General features: G+C 46.3%; 1 protein-coding gene across 1 annotated transcript; it reads right to left on the reverse strand.

Annotated features, from left to right (window-relative positions):
- Positions 1 to 334: 334 nt before the first annotated feature.
- Positions 335 to 18,268, reverse strand: LOC121556050 (synapse differentiation-inducing gene protein 1-like). Its single transcript, XM_041869907.2, has 2 exons — positions 17,713 to 18,268; positions 335 to 1,730 (listed from the first exon to the last, which is right to left on the reverse strand). Exons 1-2 carry the CDS (start codon positions 18,112 to 18,114, stop codon positions 1,581 to 1,583), a joined length of 552 nt encoding a protein of 183 aa, XP_041725841.1. The 5' UTR covers positions 18,115 to 18,268; the 3' UTR covers positions 335 to 1,580.
- Positions 18,269 to 18,535: the final 267 nt, after the last annotated feature.

Here is an 18,535-nt window from a genome sequence, read left to right on the forward strand (position 1 = left end):
TATATATCTAACAAATACAGTGTTATACATAATCTGACAATATGTGACTATAAATGACATGTAATAGTGTGAACATTTCACCAAATGAATCAACTGTAAGGCCAAACTGGAACAGCGCCACCATTTCTTTTGACGTCTAGGGCTAGATTCAATCCGTTGCGTGGATTTGTGTAAAAATAAGTTAATATTTGACATTGAGTTGTAAAATGGTTACTCTTGTGAGTGTCCTCTCAGACTTTAAGAATAGGCTCTTTCTGATGCGTTCTCATAACATTGTCAAATCTGTCTCTAAACTCTGATATGACTTATCCATACACACTGAATACACATACACTATCCTTCAGACATTTATTAGAAATATTCCAAAATACAATTAGTATGCATAATTTGGTGTTTATGTATATTAAAATTAAAATTAAACAGGCAAAATAATGAATGGTTTAAACTATCCGGTCTGTAGGTATTTAAAAAAGTAATTCATTAGATGTATAGTTTTAAAAAAAAAGCAACTACACACTTTAGAGAAGGATAAAGTACAACCCCTTGGTAAATAGAAGAGTTGTGCAACACTGAATATATACTAAAATAAAATATATCTAACATATACAGTGTTATACATAATCTGACAATATGTGACTATAAATGACATGGAATAGTGTGAACATTTCACCAAATGAATCAACTGTAAGGCCAAACTGGAACAGCACTGAAATGTCTTTTGACATCTAGAGCTAGATTCAATCCGTAGCGTGGAAGGCAATGTTCCTGCGTTCGCAGAGACTGCATTCACGGAAAACGCTGCATATGTCAACTCAATCGGAAATTACCTTTAAATTTTGATTGTGCTATACAGCGGATCTTCTGCACTACAGGTTGAATCCAGGCCTTAGTCTCCACGGTTGTCCAAAATAAGTTGAGTTGAGTTTTGCTTGTGCCATTGCTGACAGCACACAACAGTGAATTTAGCAAATTGATACATTTGTGTAAAAATAAGTTAATATTTGACATTGAGTTGTAAAATGGTTACTCTAAGTCCTCTCAAACTTTAAGAATAGGCTCTTTCTGATGCATTCTCATAACATTGTCAAATCTGTCTCTAAACTCTATGACTTATCCATACACACTGAATACACATACACTATCCTTCAGACATTTATTAGAAATATTCCAAAATACAATTAGTATCTGTAATTTGGTGTTTATTTATGTATATAAAAATTAAACAGGCAAAAGAATGAATGATTTAAACTGTCCGGTCTGCAGGTATTTTAAAAAGTAATTCATTAGATGTATAGTTTTAAAAAAAGCATGTCATAAACATTGATGAATAAACAGCATTATGATATATCCCACAGGGCACAGGCGTCAATTCAACGTCTATTCCACGTTGGTTCCACATCATTTCATTGAAATGACGTGGAAACAATGTTGATTCAACCGGTGTGTGCCCAGTGGGATGTATCTCTTTGGAAAGTGCCTGTCACTGGCACATATTGTAGATGGTGAAGGTCAGGATGATTTTGGGGGTTGGGATTGAGAGAAGCGGAGGCTGTGGTGTTAGCCGGTGTTGAGGTGTCAAATCAGTGACGTTTGGCCAGGATGATGGTGTAGACGATGTACAGGATGATGATGGTGATGCCGATACCCAGGGCAGCGTGGTTCAGTATCCGTGCTAGACGAGAACTCCTCTCAGCAATCTGCTGGTGACCCTGGTTGTTGGCGTCTCGAGTCTGAGAGCAGAGAGGGAGGGAGGAAGGAAGTCATGGAGGGAGGGAAGGAAGGAAGGAAGGATGGGGGGAGAAAGTGAAACAGAGAGAGTTGTAATCGTTGTAATCATCATTCAGGAAAGAGAGAGAGAGACTTCAATGGAGACAGTTCAACGATGATTCAATGCCATGCTCTTATTTGATTGGAGTTATTTCAGGAGATGCAGTATTAATTCACAAACACAATGCTTAGCCAACATGCCAACTAAGTCAGAAAATAAAAACCAAAGAGGGGACATTTTTCTCTCCCACTGTAGAGCATCTATAATAGATCATACTAGTGATAGAACAACTAGAATGTTCATTTCCTGTGGCCACACCCCAAGCAGCACTAAGTTGAAACATTTGTGGATGGAGCACAAACAGTACCTGTGTGCCAGATTCACTCTTGTAGCTCTCTCCCCTAGCTACAGTCTTAGGAATGGTGCTATATTGTGAGACATATTTTGACACCTGTTATGTTTTCTCTCGGGGGAAGAACAAGGGTTGACAGGTGATGCTAAACATTGAGTCAACTAACTGAAGTCTCAGTGTCTGTGACTCATCCCTCCTTGCCATGGACTTTACACTATAGATTGAGCAGCTGACTACCAGAGTCAGTATGAGTCACACACTAAGCAACAATAAAGCTCTAAGCAAAAGTTGAACAGTATATGTGTGTCACATGCGGTCTTTGATGACTTTCTGTCTCCAAGTCAGGAAGAGTCTCGAGCCAGACAGGAAGTGCCTGTAAAACACAAACATTAGGCACCAAAATACCCACTTGACGCATTATTGGGTTAGCAGCAGATGTCACGGTTCAGACAGACGACAAGAGGACCACAATTGCGTCACACCAGAAAGTTTATTTAAACTTAAGGGGAAAGGGATGTAGGGAGTGAGTGAGGGCTCCAGGGGTTATCCCGTCCGATGTGCTGGGTCTGTGCCTCCCCCCAGTGGCAGCGATGCGTCCGATGACGCCGGTGGTTGGTGGTCCAGAAGTCCTGGGGGGGGGAGGAAACACAGACACAACGGGGCGGATGAAAACAGGCAGAAGTACAGTTCAAGGGAAATCCAAATACGTTGTAGCAAGGCAGAAGGCTGGTCAGAGTTACCGGGGTCGAAGAGTAGTCAGGAGTCGTAATGGCAGAAAGCAGGTCTGGTTTTCCTGGGGCAGAAGAGTATCCAGGAATCAGGCAGGTCCGGGGTCACAAAACAGGGGTGAGCCAGAAGCGCGAGCACACAGGTTCCGGGGTGTGAGCTTTGCAGACGATCTGACAAAGGAGAGCTGAAAGACAGGGCTATAAATACTGGGAGAGGTTAGTGGGTAATGCAGCGCAGCTGGCAGAGTAATTAGAGCCGAGCAGAGCAGGGACAGGTGGAGCTAGTTAGGCTGAGTAGAGAGAGAGTGGTGAGCAGAGTGGAAACAAATTAAGGTGGTAACCCGGTGGAGTGAGAGGGCTCATGACAGAACCCCCCAAGGGACGGCCCCAGAAGTCCCAAGAGCAACACCACGCCGGGCGGGAGGAGGGGAGCCGGAGGAGGGCTGGAACTCCTCCGAACGGTCCGAGTGAACGTCCTCCTCCTCGGAGGAAGCCGGAGGGCCGTGGTCGGGGAGATGGGACAGGTCCCGAGACAGGATCAGGCACAGGACAGGAAGCCGAGCGGGCAGGACGGTTAGGGATCCCTCTGGGGCGGCCCCCTACGGATTGCAGGTTGATCAGGATGCCGTTGGTGGAAAGCGGTGATGAGAGTCCTATCCACAATCCGACTAGCTGGCACCCAGGTCCTTTCCTCAGGTCCATAGCCCTCCCAGTCAATGAGGTACTGGAGACCCCTACCCTTCCGTCTGGACCGAAGCAGGCGGCGGACGGTGTAAACCAGACCACCATCGACGAGCCGTGGAGGAGGAGGACAAGGCGCAGCAGGGACCAGCGGACTCTCATGGATGGGCTTAATCTTAGACACATGGAAAGTGGGGTGCACCCTCAGGGAATTAGGCAGTTGGAGCCGGACAGCAGTTGGGCTAATCACTCTTATGATAGGGAATGGGCCAACGAACCGAGGTGCCCGCTTCTGCGACTCCACCCTGAGTGGCAGGTTCTTCGATGACAACCACACCCTTTGACCAACATGGTAGGTGGGAGCAGGAATTCTCCGACGGTCGGCCCCGGTAGTGTAGCTGGCAACGGATCTGAGGAGTGTGGCTCTAGCTTTGTTAAACACCTCTCTGAGACCATGGTAGCATTCTGGGACATTGGAGAGGTCAGGAGCGGAGTTAGTAGGTACTGGCCGAGGGGGTAGTGCGGCAGCAAGCAGGCAGGTTCGGTGGCAGTCCTCTCCCCACTCCCTGATCACCCCGGTCACCCAGTCGAGCTGAGGGTTGTGCCGGGCGGAGCCATGGGTAACCCAGGATGAGGGGTTGGCCTGGAGAGGGGAGCAGGTGAAACTGGATAGTTTCTTGATGGTTTCCGGACAGACCCATCGAGACCGGGGCCGTGACATGAGTGACCGATCCGAGTAAGTGTCCGTCCAGTGCCCGGGCAGGAATAGGAGGTGTCAAACGGAGGTTCTCCAGTCCCAGTTGGCGTGCCAGCTTGATGTCCATTATGTTGGCTTCGGCGCCAGAATCCACCAGAGCAGCCAGGGTGTGAGTTGAGTCAGAGAGGCGGAGGTGAACTTGCAGCAGGGGTTTGCGGTCGGAGGACTGGATGGTCATTGAACTCAACCGGACTCCCCCTATGCCCGGTGAGCTTCGGCCCTTTAAAGGGCAGGTTACCACACGATGTCCATCACCTCCACAATAGAGGCAGAGGTTTGAGGTGAAGCGTCGCTGGCGCTCTGCAGGAGTGAGAGAGGCTCGCCCAATCTCCATAGGCTCAGACTGATCAAGCTGACCTGGGTGAGTGGCAGTAGATGACAGGAGCCCAGTCGGATCTCTCCGAATGCCGGTAGTAGGTGGACCTTGGCGCCCCCTCTCACGACGACGGGTCTGTATCCCTCTGTCGATCCTGACAGTCAGTGCGATGGCTTCATCAAGAGTGGAAGGCAGTTCCTGGGAGACCAACTCGTCCCTTGATATAGTCAGCCAAACTATGGAAGAACGCGTCCACCAACGATGGTGTGTTCCAAGAACTTCGTCTAGCCAGGGTTCGGAAGTCGATGGAATGGTCTGCGACTGTACGTCTGCCTTGTCGAATACTGAACAGTTCACGAGACGCCTCTGCGGTTGGTGAATCCAGGTCAAACACCTTCAGCATCTCCTCAGCAAACAGGTCGAAGGTTGCACATGCGGGGGTTTGACGTTCGAACTCTGCTGTTCCCCAGAGTCGAGCTCGGCCCGTCAGGTGAGTGATGGCATACCCAACTTTAGCCCCCTCCGTGGCGAAGGTCCTTGGCTGCAAGGAGAACTGAAGTCGGCAGCTAGTCAGGAATGGCCGGACCTGGGTTGAATCGCCGTTGAACCGCTCGGGGTTTCCAATCTTGGGTTCGGAGCAGCGGCTGCAATGACCGGGGCAGGTAACTCGGGGGCAGGGCTGGTGGGCAGACTGGCTGGGGTCAGGTTGGTGAGGAGTTGAATGATCATGGCGAGTTGTTGTTGCTGCTGCTGGGACTGCTGCTGGTGCTGCTGGAACTGCTGATGCTGTTGGTAGCCGGCCTGAAGCAGAGAGGTGATGTCGCCGCTCATGCGGCCTAGCTCTCTCTCAGTGTGTTCCAGGCGTAGCATGGCGGTGGGTTGCTCAGGTTCTTCGGTTTCCATGTCGGGGAAGTGTGCGCTGAGTCCATGATGGTCAGATCGTACTGTCACGGTTCAGACAGACGACAAGAGGACCACAATTGCGTCACACCAGAAAGTTTATTTAAACTTAAGGGGAAAGGGATGTAGGGAGTGAGTGAGGGCTCCAGGGGTTATCCCGTCCGATGTGCTGGGTCTGTGCCTCCCCCAGTGGCAGCGATGCGTCCGATGACGCCGGTGGTTGGTGGTCCAGAAGTCCTGGGGGGGAGGAAACACAGACACAACGGGCGGATGAAAACAGGCAGAAGTACAGTTCAAGGGAAATCCAAATACGTTGTAGCAAGGCAGAAGGCTGGTCAGAGTTACCGGGGTCGAAGAGTAGTCAGGAGTCGTAATGGCAGAAAGCAGGTCTGGTTTTCCTGGGGCAGAAGAGTATCCAGGAATCAGGCAGGTCCGGGGTCACAAAACAGGGGTGAGCCAGAAGCGCGAGCACACAGGTTCCGGGTGTGAGCTTTGCAGACGATCTGACAAAGGAGAGCTGAAAGACAGGGCTATAAATACTGGGAGAGGTTAGTGGGTAATGCAGCGCAGCTGGCAGAGTAATTAGAGCCGAGCAGAGCAGGGACAGGTGGAGCTAGTTAGGCTGAGTAGAGAGAGAGTGGTGAGCAGAGTGGAAACAAATTAAGGTGGTAACCCGGTGGAGTGAGAGGGCTCATGACAGCAGAAGCTCAAATTCTCAGAGTGAAATAAATGTAGCATTTCTGCCATTTTAGTCCATGTTTAAAAAATAACAACATGCCCTCCCACCCCCCTATAAGATCTCTCCCACCCAACAGTGATTGACTCAAGGCTCAATTTAATCAACCTCCCCCTAGTCACATGACGTTGTTAAAATGGCCTCCATCTGTTTCTGTCCTCTGGTGAAATATGCGAGTTGGCTTCCACAGCAGGGCGAGGGTTGACTTAAGGCTTTAGGCAGAGAGGATCTGTTTTGGTTTAGGGTAGTGTGGCGTGAGAAGGCCTGCCTGCTATTGTAAACCTGATTACTGACGGCTGGTTCATAATTGTTTCTACACGGCAAGCTAGAGGAGAAGGGCTCATTGGCTCTCTTAGCACTGGACAGTTGTTGTGTTTCTGAGGATCTGTGTACTTGCGTGTCTTGAATAATTATCTGGGCACTCCACCAAACGGTTTTCTTCCATTTCCTTGAGGTTCACAATATTTCCTCCATCCCATCTGTCTGTCTGTATGCTCTGTTTGCCATGATATTGCAAAACTTGAAATACATATAGCCTATCCATTTACTAGGCTACTAGGTCCAATTATGTTGTATACCATATGAACCCATCACGGCCAGAAAAGGTGAGGAATACTGTATATTCTGCAGTGGTTATGAAAATAAAATAAATAGGAAAAAGATTCCTATGTCTAATTATAAGATTCCTATGTCTAATTATTTTAGAACCAAAAATAAAACATACATTTTCGCTCTTCTCACTGATGGCAAATAGTTGTATTCTTGTTAATATGGTTTCCTGTTTATTTTTTATTTATTTTCATCATGTCCACCATTTGCACAAAAGACTCACTTGCCAGCTAGCAATACAATATTTCAACCACTAGCAGATGTGCATGGTCTAAAGTTTGCGGGGAAGTGAGTACATTCTCACATCAAGTACATTTTTTTATAAAACTGGCACACACACATTTTGGGGAATATTTTGTATGTACGCACGGTTTATAAATGAGGACCCAGAAACCTACTGGAAGCCTCATTCCATTCACTTACCCACGTAATACTCCATTGCTGATTTCCCAATGGGCCTCTATCAGCACTGCAGCATTTTGTCCATATGACTCATCATAATATAATCTGTCGGGCCAGGCTCCTTGAAAACCACATTACATTCAATACCAACTAAAGCCTAAATAAAATATTCTTAACAGTTACCTGAGGAGTGGTTATTCTACTGTTTTATAAAATATTAAATACTGTATCTGCAATTTGTTCTAAACAATATGGGGAGTGCAATGTGATGACTAAGAGAAAATGACATGAATTGTCTTTGTGGAGGATCTACAACCGAACACATTGTATGGTGTTTGTGTGTGACCTCATGGAGAGTGAGGGGCAGGATGTGAGAAAATCCCCAGATTGAACCGAATCAGATTGTTGAGGGAGTCTGTCTTTCTAATCTCTGTGACATAAAGGGCCTTCTCAGTGACAGTACAGAAATACTGGTGAATGGGCCATTCAATGAGCGCTAACATTTGTTTTGTCATTTAGCAGACAAGCTTATCCAGAGCGACTTCGTACTGGTCCCCCATGGGAATCGAACCCAGAACCCTGGCATTGCAAGCGCCATGCTCTACTAACTTAGCCACATGGGACCACTATTGATTTACAATGTCAACAGATTTATGCTCTTCTCTGTGACTGAAGAGCAGGTTGACGTAAAGTGTGGTCAACTTTGTTCTATGGGCAGAATTAATTTAATTGGTTTATGAACAAATCCGATTGGTTTCTAAAAGGTCAATGGGCAGAGTATTACAGATGCACAACTTTCGAAAACAAGGCGGAGGTTTGAACTGAGAATCTTGTAAATAAAACTTTGAGTTAAAAGTTGTAATAATTATTGTGATACAGTAGTCAGTCAAATGTGACAGTATCTCTTAGATACAACTGGTCTCCTGACTTGAAGCAAAGAGGAAAATGTAGCAAGCTAGCAGCAACATGCTAAGCTAATCAGAGCAAGCTAACTAGCTAAGCATTTAGCAACCTCTTAGCTACTTATGTTGAATTAATAGATATACAAGTAAGTCAGCTAACATTTGTTTTGTTGAAATGTTAAGTTGAATAAGCTATTTGAAAAAAAAATGGGATGGACAGTTATGCTGCCCAAGGTGAAGCAAGGTAAAATGCTAAACTAAACAGAGCTAGTTGGCTAGCAGATATCTATCTCTTACTAATGTTAAGTCATGGAATAGAGCTAACTGGCTAATCTGTTTTCCTGGAAGGTAACTACATCCTTTCTTATTCCACTATGATATAATCAATTAAGCAATATTTACAAGACTAGACCAAAAACAAACTCTACCAAATTCTACCTAATATACAGTACGTACGTGAGGGTAGAGTAGGGTACTGTCAGTAATGGGAATAAGAGGGATGAATGTGTATAAACAATGGGTGGATAGATAATGGGGCTATCGAAGGGTTAACTGAAACAATGATGTTGCTATTTTCAATGACAGCTAAGTCTCTACACTTCACCTAAGATATGACAGAAAAATGTGTGTGTGGACTGTAATAATTGTATAATTACTGGGAGTGGAACACAGAAGTTGTGTGGTTTGGTGCACCTGGGCTCTACCTTAAATTATTATTTTTGAAATATGAAGAGTCTCTATACTTATCACTTTAGATGGCTTGGAGAACTTGCATCACACCTCATTCTCAGCCACTTTCCCTTTTCACCGCACGTTGGTTATAGGTTCAGCTTAACACATGCAGGATCCATGCCACTAATGGTCCTGCTTACAGAGGAGCTGTGTTCGACAATGTTTCAAATTCATAGATTTATTGGTTGTGGGGGCCATGATTGTTTATGTTTTTCTGGTCTAAGGCATGGCCACTATAACTTATTTTCCGCATTTCTGCTTCCTCAAAGTGCACTCTGTGACTTTAAACACTCAAAATCAGAGCCTAAAAGACAGTCTTCGAACAGATAATAAAAATATGTCATAAACAGATGTCTGAGATAAAGCAAACAGCTTAATCTCAGACATTGTCAAATATTGAAGTACCATTCACAACATATCGTGACAGTCACAATAAAGATAACATTCACAATGAAGTTCAGGGTTTAGAGCAAATACCAACAGCGTGAGCAACATCCTATTTGGACCTGTGGTAATGACCCTATTCATTCCCAGCAACACATGGGGCCCAGACAGGAGGCGCTTCATAAAAGGAGGCTGGTATCCTAGCAACTGGTGTTAATAGAGTTAGTGTATGTAATCATTTTCTGATAATGCCACAGTATAATATAAATAATATTCAAATAATAACTGTCTAAGCACCGTTTTCTTCAGAATGTTACAAAGACAGGAAAATGGGTATAATGGATGACTAAATGAACCTGAAACTTGTCAAGGGAAACAACAGACAAGCGACTCCTTTTGAAGACAATTTCCAGGAAATTGTGTGCAGTCTTCAAAAGGGATCTGTTCATTGTCCTGTCCTTCTTTCACAGCAAATCACTCTAAAAGACTTCAAAACATACTGACTGGTAAAGACACAGCCTGCGACACACAGACACAAATCTAAAAACACTTTCAGGAACAGACACACAACCGAACACAAGCACGAGCGCGCACGCACGCACACACACACACACACACACGCACACACACACATAAACACACCTGTAAATAGCTTCTTTCTGCTCTCTGACTATGCCCTCTTGTCCGCCATGTTAGAAAGGCCCCACTGTGTGAATGTTGAATTGCCAAGAGGCAGATTCCTGTTGCCCTCCCCTCCCCAGGCCTGTACCCCTGTTGACCGTCCCACAGGCCTTTCCCCTCCTCCGACCCCTGCCAGACAACCTGGCGCAAATCCCAAACACAACAGACACTCAGCTCAGCTATAAGGCGACTCCCCCTCTCGTGGGTTAGGCCAAGAAAAACATGCTGAAATGTGGAAAGTCCTATAAATCACAAAATAACAATATCCTTCATAAATCTCAAACTAACTGAAAACAATCCAAACTCAATAAAATAGGAAATCTACAGTGCATTCGAAAAGTATTCAGACTCCTTCCCTTTTTCCACATTTGGTTACGTTACAGCCTTATTCTAAAATGGATAAAATCCCAATTTTCCTCATCAATCTACACACAATACCCCACAATGACAAAGCGAAAACAGGTTTTTAGAAAAGTTTGCAAATATATTATAAATAAAAAACTGAAATACCTTAATTACATAAGTATTCAGACCCTTTGCTATGAGACTCCAAATTGAGCTCAGGTGCATCCTGTTTCCATTGATCATCCTTGAGATGTTTCTACAACTTGATTGGAGTCCACCTGTGGTAAATTCAATTGATTGGACATGATTTGGAAAGACACACACCTGTCTATATAAGGTCCCACAGCTGACAGTGCATGTCAGAGCAAAAACCAAGCCATGAGGTCGAAGGAATTGTCTGTAGAGCTCTGAGACAGGATTGTGTCGAGGCACAGATCTGGGGAAGGGTACCAAAACATTTATGCAGCATTGAAGGTCCTCAAGAACACAGTGGCCTCCATCATTCTTAAATGGAAGAAGTTTGGAACCACCAAGACTCTTCCTAGAGCTGGCCGCCCGGCCAAACTGAGCAATCGGGGAGAAGGGCCTTGGTTCAGGGAGGTGACCAAGAACCCGATGGTCACTCTGACAGAGATCCAGAGTTCCTCTGTGGAGATGGGAGAACCTTCCAGAAGGACAACCATCTCTGCAGCACACCACCAATCAGGCCTTCATGGTAGATTGGCCAGACGGAAGCCAGTCCTCAGTAAAAGGCACATGACAGCCCGCTTGGAGTTTGCCAAAAGGCACCTAAAGGACTCTCAGACCATGAGAAACAAGATTCTCTTTTCTGATGAAATCAAGATTGAACTATTTGGCTTGAATGCCAAGTGTCACTTCTGGAGGAAACCTGGCATCATCCCTACACTGAAGCATGGTGGTGGCAGCATCATGCTGTGGGGATGTTTTTCAGTGGCAGGGACTGGGAGACTAGTCAGGATCGAGGGAAAGATGAACGGAGCAAAGTACAGAGAGATCCTTGATGAAAACCTGCTTCAGAGCGCTCAAGACCTCAGACTGGGGCGAAGGTTCACCTTCCAACAGGACAACAACCATAAGCACACAGCCAAGACAACGCAGGAGTGGCTTCAGGACAAGTCTCTGAATGTCCTTGAGTGGCCCAGCCAGAGCCCGGACTTGAACCTGATCAAACATCTCTGGAGAGACCTGAAAATAGCTGTGCAGCGACGCTCCCCATCCAACTTGACAGAGCTTGAGTGGATCTGCAGAGAGGAATGGGAGAAAGTACCCAAATACAGGTGTGCCAAGCTTGTAGCGTCATACCCAAGAAGACTCAAGGCTGTAAACGCTGCCAAAGGTGCTTCAATAAAGTACTGAGTAAAGGGTCTGAATACCTATGTAAATGTCATATTTCCGTTTTTTATTCGTATTACATTTGCCAAAAATTCTAAAAATCAGTTTTTGCTTCTTTATTATGGGGTATTGTTTGTAGGTTGATGGGGTGAAGAAAAAAAAACAATTTAATCCATTTTAGAATAACGCTGTAATGTAACAAAATGTGGAAAAATAAAGGGGTCTGAATAATTTCTGAATACACTGTATGTATTCCAAGGGAATCATTTTCACATCAGTAGCCGGCAGGAAATAGGAAGTCATAATTTCACCAGCTTTCTCATACAGGACATAACTCCATACCTCCTTTTCTTTCTATATGTATTTTTAAGGAAGAAACAGTGTACTGTAACACATTTTTTGGAACATAAATTGACCTAGATACATAACTCCTTTGTATCTCTCCCTGTCTGGGAATAGTTTTAAGATGGGCCGGTAGGGTACTTTATGTGAGTGGGCATTAAGTCTATGTGCCAGTCAGACAGTGCTGCTGACTTCGAGAGACAGAAGAGAAAACTGTCTGTGTTTGCAGTGCGGCTTGTATCCTTTCTACGCAGTGCCACTCCAAACACAGGTAGGGTGGGAAGGCTTCGGTGTGGGATAGAGATGCCCAAGCCCTCTGGCAGAGCGTCAAGTAGTCTCTTAGAGAGATAATACACCCCTCACCCATTATGCCTCCTCCAGTTCTGAACTGGGTGCTGTCACGCCTACTCCCGGTCTCCTGCTCCCATCGTTATGCACACCTGGACGTCATCAGTACCTTGATTACTTCTCCTTTATTTAGCCCTCAGTAGCCTCAGTCATCAGGCAGCATTGGTTTGTTTTCATTCATGGTCTGTACGCTTCTCATGTTTTGTTTATCTGCATTCTTCATTATTAAACTCACCTTCTGCACCTGCTTCCTGACTCTTGGCGTATACGTGACAGGTGCTCAACTGTTTACAGTAGCTGAGCTATATGGAGGCCATTATCCCATTATATTTATTACGATGTCTATTCTAGTTAGTGTAACATAGGTTTCGTTCAGTGTTGTGTTGATAAAATATGGCCAAATTACAATCTATGGTGCACAATATATACACAATATTTACAGTCCATGGCATTAAACATCTAAGTTATACTTTTGACTCATCTGTCCATAGAACATTCTTCCAAGAGTCTTGATGATCATCCAGGTAATTCCAGGTGCTTTTTGGCAAACTTGAGTCAACTTTTTAGATGAGATGGGTCCCATTATGTCTTGCAAAAACCAAACAATGCATTCCACAGTAAAAACCTCATGCCAACGGTCAAGCATGGTGGTGGTAGTGTGATGGTTTGGGGATGATTTGCTGCATCAGGACCTGGACGACTTGCCTTAATAGAAGGAACCAGGAATTATGCTCTATATCAGAGAATTCTACAGGAGAATGTCACGTCATCTGTCTGTGAGCTGAAGCTGAAGCGCAGCTGGGTCATGCAGCAAGACAATGATCCAAAACACATAATCATGTCCACATGAAAATGGTTAAAAAGCTACAAATTTGAAGTTTTGGAATGGCCTAGTCAAAGTCCAGACCTAATCAAAATTGAGATGTTGTGGCAGGACTTAAAATGAGCAGTTCATGCTTGACAATACACAAATGTCACAGTTAAACCAGTTCTACATGCAAGAGTGGGCCAAAATTCCTCCACAGCTATATGAGAAACTGATCAACAACTACAGGAAGCATCTTCAGTCACTAAAGCTAAAGGTGGCACAACCAGTTATTGAGTGTAAGGGCGCAATTACTTTTTCACACAAGGGAATTGGGTGTTGCATAACTTTGCTAATTAAATAAATAAAAGAAGAATCAATTTGTTTTCTTATTCGTAAACTCAGGTTCCCTTTATCTAATATTAGGTTTTGGTTGAAGATCTGATAACATTCAGCTTCAAAAATATGCAAAAATGAGAAAATCTGAAAGGGGGAAAACACTTTTTCACGGCACAGTAGAATTTTCAATATGGAAAAGGAATGCTGGTAAAATAAAAGTGAAAAACTCTCCAGAAAAGTACAAACGACCATAACAGATTACATTACATTTATGTCCAAGTAAACTGCTCCTATTTGTAAGGAATTAGGGATTCCATAATGGATGAAAGACCCACTGGACATTCTAGTTGGTTCCCTACATGTAACCACAAGGAAATTAACCAGAGACATTTCAGGTCGTTTGCACATGATTATGCTGCATGGGACAGCAAGCCAAAGTGTTTACTAGCTAAGTAAACATGTCATACAACCTGCATTGTGTCTCCATAACTCTACTCAACTCTGTTTATGTTAGCCCGGGGTTACCTCATCAAAAAGAGTGATAGTCTTACTGTAAACCTGGTTCATACCCCCTCATCATTACCTGTATAAGCGTTCCCTCTGCCACCTTGTCTTTGTGTGTGATTGTTATTTGTGAGGATAGTGAAGCTTGGTATAGCCCCTTGTATTTTGTATTCGCCGGGTTATTTTCCCCGTGTGCCTTGTTTGTTCCAGTGCGCCTGCTTTGCGCACTGGATTGTGTTGATGCTTTACGGCATACTCTGTATTCTGGAATAAATCCTGTTATCCCGTGATTTACCCTCCTGCACCCGACTCCTTCAAATTACCCATCACAGAATCACACACCCGCCATGGAGTCAGCAGGAGAGGAGCACATGCCTGGAGTTTTGGCACGGGTCAGGGAGCATTCGACGATGCTAGCCAGCTTGGGAGAAGCGATGGATCGGGTTCTCCAGGTCGTCCAACACCTGGAGAGGAGAGGACCCGATCAGTCGGGACCAGCTGGGCGACCGGATCCAGCCACCCACACCCCAGCACCCGGAGGGATCCATATATCCCGACCACGGGATTTCGACGGGACAGCTGCTCTCTGCCAGGGATTACTCCTACAACAGGAGCTATATTATTCGAACAACAGCCCGGCCCCATCGGAGCAGGAGAAAGTGTCCGCCCTCATCTCCTGCCTCTCGGGGAACGCCCTGGAGTGGGCCAACGCGGTCTGGAGTGAAGGAGGAGCCGCGTTGGACAAGTGAGCGGCTGGTCTACCTGAGGCAGGGGACAAGGACCGCGCAGGACTTCGCCCTGGAGTTTCAGACTCTAGCGGCTGGGTCCGGGTGCAACGAGCGTGCCCTCATCGACCACTTCCGGTGCCATCTACCTGTTGGACAACCTGCTGGCTGCCAGAGGACGTCCTGGAGGGGGCCTGCCCGTTCCACTCCCCCCAAACCCAGATCACGAGCCGATGGAGCTGGGTGGAGCGGCGATCCGGGAGAGCGGAGGACGACAGCGCCAGTGTCACTCTGGTGGCACGAGAGGACATTTCACTGCATACTGTTGTCAGCGTTCTTTTGGGTCTGGAGGCAGAAGGCAGGACGCTCTCGCGTCAACCTAGGTATCGAACACCCACACTCGTTCAGAGCCCTCTGCTGCGCACTGTACCCTACACATCCACTTCCCTGATTACACAGTAGTTCCCCAGTGCAAGGCACTGGTCGATTCAGGCGCAGCTGGGAACTTTATGGACAGGTCATTTGCACATAGTCAAGGCATTACATTGGTTCCCCTCTCCATTCCACTCCCCATCAGAGCACTTGACAGTCGACCATTAGGGTCCGGGTTTGTTAGGGAGGTTACAGCACCAGTCACTATGGTTACGCACAAGGCCCATAGAGAGCAAGTCACTTTTTTATTATTGAGCCGCCTGATTTCCCTGTTGTGTTAGGTCTACCCTGGTTAGCACTACACAAACTCACCTTTTCATGGCCGCATATGGTTCTCACAGGGTGGTCGCGAGAGTGTCAGGGTAGGTGTCTAGGTGTTTCCGTTGATGGAACCACGGTGGAAAGTCCAGACACTACCTCCACCGTGTGCATTCCCCCCGACTACCTCGATTTGGCGCATGCGTTTTCCAAAACGTAGGCGACCAAATTACCACCTCATCGGGCGGGGGATTGCGCGATAAACCTCCAGGTAGATGCTGTGCCTCCCAGGAGTCATGTGTATCCCCTGTCGCAGGCTGAAACGGAGTCTATGGAGACACACGTCTCCGAGTCCCTGCGCCAGGGTTTTATACGTCCCTCCACTTTGCCCGCCTCCTCGAGTTTCTTTTTTGTGAAGAAGAAAGACGGAGGTCTGCGCCCTTGCATTGATAACCGATCACTGAACAAGGGGACAATACGATTTAGCTATCCTCTACCCCTCATTCCATCTGTGATCGAGTCAATGCATGGGGCACGTTTTCAGTGTGGAGGCACTGGCTCGAGGGGGCAAAAAACCCTTTCCTCATCTGGACAACCACCGTAACCTGGAGTACATCCGGGCAGCGAGGAGGCTGAACCCTCGCCAGGTGGGCCCTATTCTTCACCTGGTTTGATTTTACACTCTCATACATCCCGGGTACGAAGAAAGTGAAGGCAGACGCACTGTCTCGGCTGTACGACACAGAGGACACGGCTGCACGACACCGCAGTGTCCAGCTGGGCTGCAGTACGTGCCTGCTCTTGTCCGTGACCGTCTGATCGATTGGGCACACACGTCCCCATCCTCTGGTCACCCAGGTATTGGTTGTACAGTGCGCTGCCTGACCGAAAAGTACTAGTGGCCTACCTTGGCTAAGGACGTGAGGGTGTATGTCTTCTCCTGCTCGGTGTGCGCCCAGAGTAAGGCACCTTCCTTACTGATCTTCCCCTCTTTCAATGTAACACCACCATCGGGGAGTACTGTCATGACTTCCTCCGAAGTTGCCTTCTCTCCTGGTTCGGGCAGGCTTCGGCGTTCGTCGTCACTGGCCTTCTAGCCACTGCCGCTCCTCATCTCATCATTCCATTTGTTTTGTCTTGTTTATTACACACACCTGGTTAATATCCCCTCATCAATACCTGTATAAGTGTTCCCTCTGCCCCCTTGTCTTTGTGTGTGATTTTTATTTGTGTGGATAGTGAAGCTCGGTGGAGCACCTTGTATTTTGTATTCGGCGGGTATATTTTCCCTGTGTGCCTTGTTTGTTGCAGTACGCACACTGGACTGTGTTGACGCTTTACTGCGTACTCTGTATTCTGGAATAAATCCAGTTATCCCGTGATATACCCTCCTGCGCCTGACTCCTTCAAATCACCCATCACAATGATGGATGTGGATGAAGTTAATTCACCAGCACATTGTTCAACCTTAGTTGATGTTTTTATTACATTAGAAGTCATCCACTAGATAAAAAGCCACTGTCTCATTGTGAAATAAAGATGTCCATAATAACATCATAGAAGTCTTCAACCTCCTTTCTCTCTTTACCAGGCTTTGACACGGATGTTTCCACCATTACCCACATTGATCTATAGCTGTCCATCCTGATATGTGTTTGTAATCCCAGGAAGTAAGTAAAGAGACTTGGGGCTTGTAGGGATAGGTCAGGGTTTCCAGCCCTTTTCTACCCTTCTTCTCAATGTCTGTTCATTCGCGAGTGAGGTTTGGCAAAGGAAGATGGTTGTTGGAGTTCTGCTTTTGTCTTCCCTGAATACCTCCTCCTCTTACGTCACTCACCCCTATTTTTATCGCCCATGTTCCGGGAAGGGTCCCTCCCTTTCTTACACACACTCTTCCCGAATCCCACTCCGTACCCCATCTCCCCTCCCCGATCCCCTCAAACCACCCTATACTGAGGACCTTATCATAAACAGAACTCAAGACTGTGAGACATCCACAGTGTAAGGCCAAAATTATTACAATAATGCACCTCTCCCCAGCTATGCAGCCCACTGCCAAGTCAAAAGTCAGTTCCCTGCTGACTAAAGAGAGAGAGAGAGAGAAGGGCCCTTACTTAAAAAAACTGGTAAAACCGGTAACTGGGTTTCTTGGATAATGCTAAAAAAAGACTAGAGTGAGAAATACACTACTGACTACTCTACAAAATGAAAGAAGTTATGTTCTGTGGATTTTTTGGGATACATCTCTACTAGAAACACATTAGTCTACATTACATTTGAAATCTCTTAAACGGCAATAAAAGTCCCACTCACCGAGATGGAGTAGATAAGTGCAGCGATGCCAAGTGGCAGGCAGCAGCACAGCATGGTGAAGATAGAGTAGCCCAGGTAGTCTGGCAGAGGGAAAGGCAGAGCTCCCTGGGTCACAAACACCGTAGGCTGAACTGTGACGGTGGACTGGGTGTACTGTCCTGGGGGGAACTGTCCCTGGGGGTATGTCTGGCCGTAAGGGGCCCCGGGAGCTCCTCCATACTGGGACGGTAGTGCATAGCCCTGGGGATTGGTAGCCTGCTGGTAGCCTGCTGGTGCAGGGTATCCTGCGTTGGGGTACTGGGGGTGGTCCTGGTAGGGTGGAGGAGCTGGTTGTCCTATCCCAGACTTCTCATCTGGGTTCCAGCCTGGTGGTGGGGCGCTTGGCATCTTGTTGGGATCCATTTTGTTGCGCTGTTGGTGATTTGTTTCCCTTTTGTCTTACTTTTCTCTCTTTTTCTTTATTTTGTGCCTCCTCTCAATCTCTCCAAGCGTTCTTCTCAGTGTCTCTCTGCCTAAACTGCCTGCCTTCCGGCCCTGGCAGCTCATTATGTTTAGAGGACCTGACAGGGAAGGGTTAGGGGTGGGGAAAAGAATGAGTAGCTGACTGGAGTCAAATAACAAATCCAGCATTTAGGCAGAAATCCTGTCCATCTAATGCAGATGTACGGTAGCCTAGATAGGAGTTGGGCGCTACCCCATGGGGATATTTTGAACTACACCAGTAATAGTCACATTTAATTATTGTACTCATTGATGACTCTTAAATGCAAAACTTTCAGAGAAATGTTCTTTGTTATTATGTAAAACTGTACATATGATACTG

Source organism: Coregonus clupeaformis, chromosome 17 (genome assembly GCF_020615455.1).
Source record: "Coregonus clupeaformis isolate EN_2021a chromosome 17, ASM2061545v1, whole genome shotgun sequence".
Lineage (NCBI taxonomy): Eukaryota > Metazoa > Chordata > Actinopteri > Salmoniformes > Salmonidae > Coregonus > Coregonus clupeaformis.

Bases quoted from the DNA above. Each gene is read 5' to 3' on its own strand.
- LOC121556050 (XM_041869907.2), bottom strand. From the start codon at position 18,114: ATGGATCCCAACAAGATGCCAAGCGCCCCACCACCAGGCTGGAACCCA. The intron at 1,731-17,712 runs GTGAGTGGGACT...CTCTGCTCTCAG, and splicing joins CACTTATCTACTCCATCTCG to ACTCGAGACGCCAACAACCA.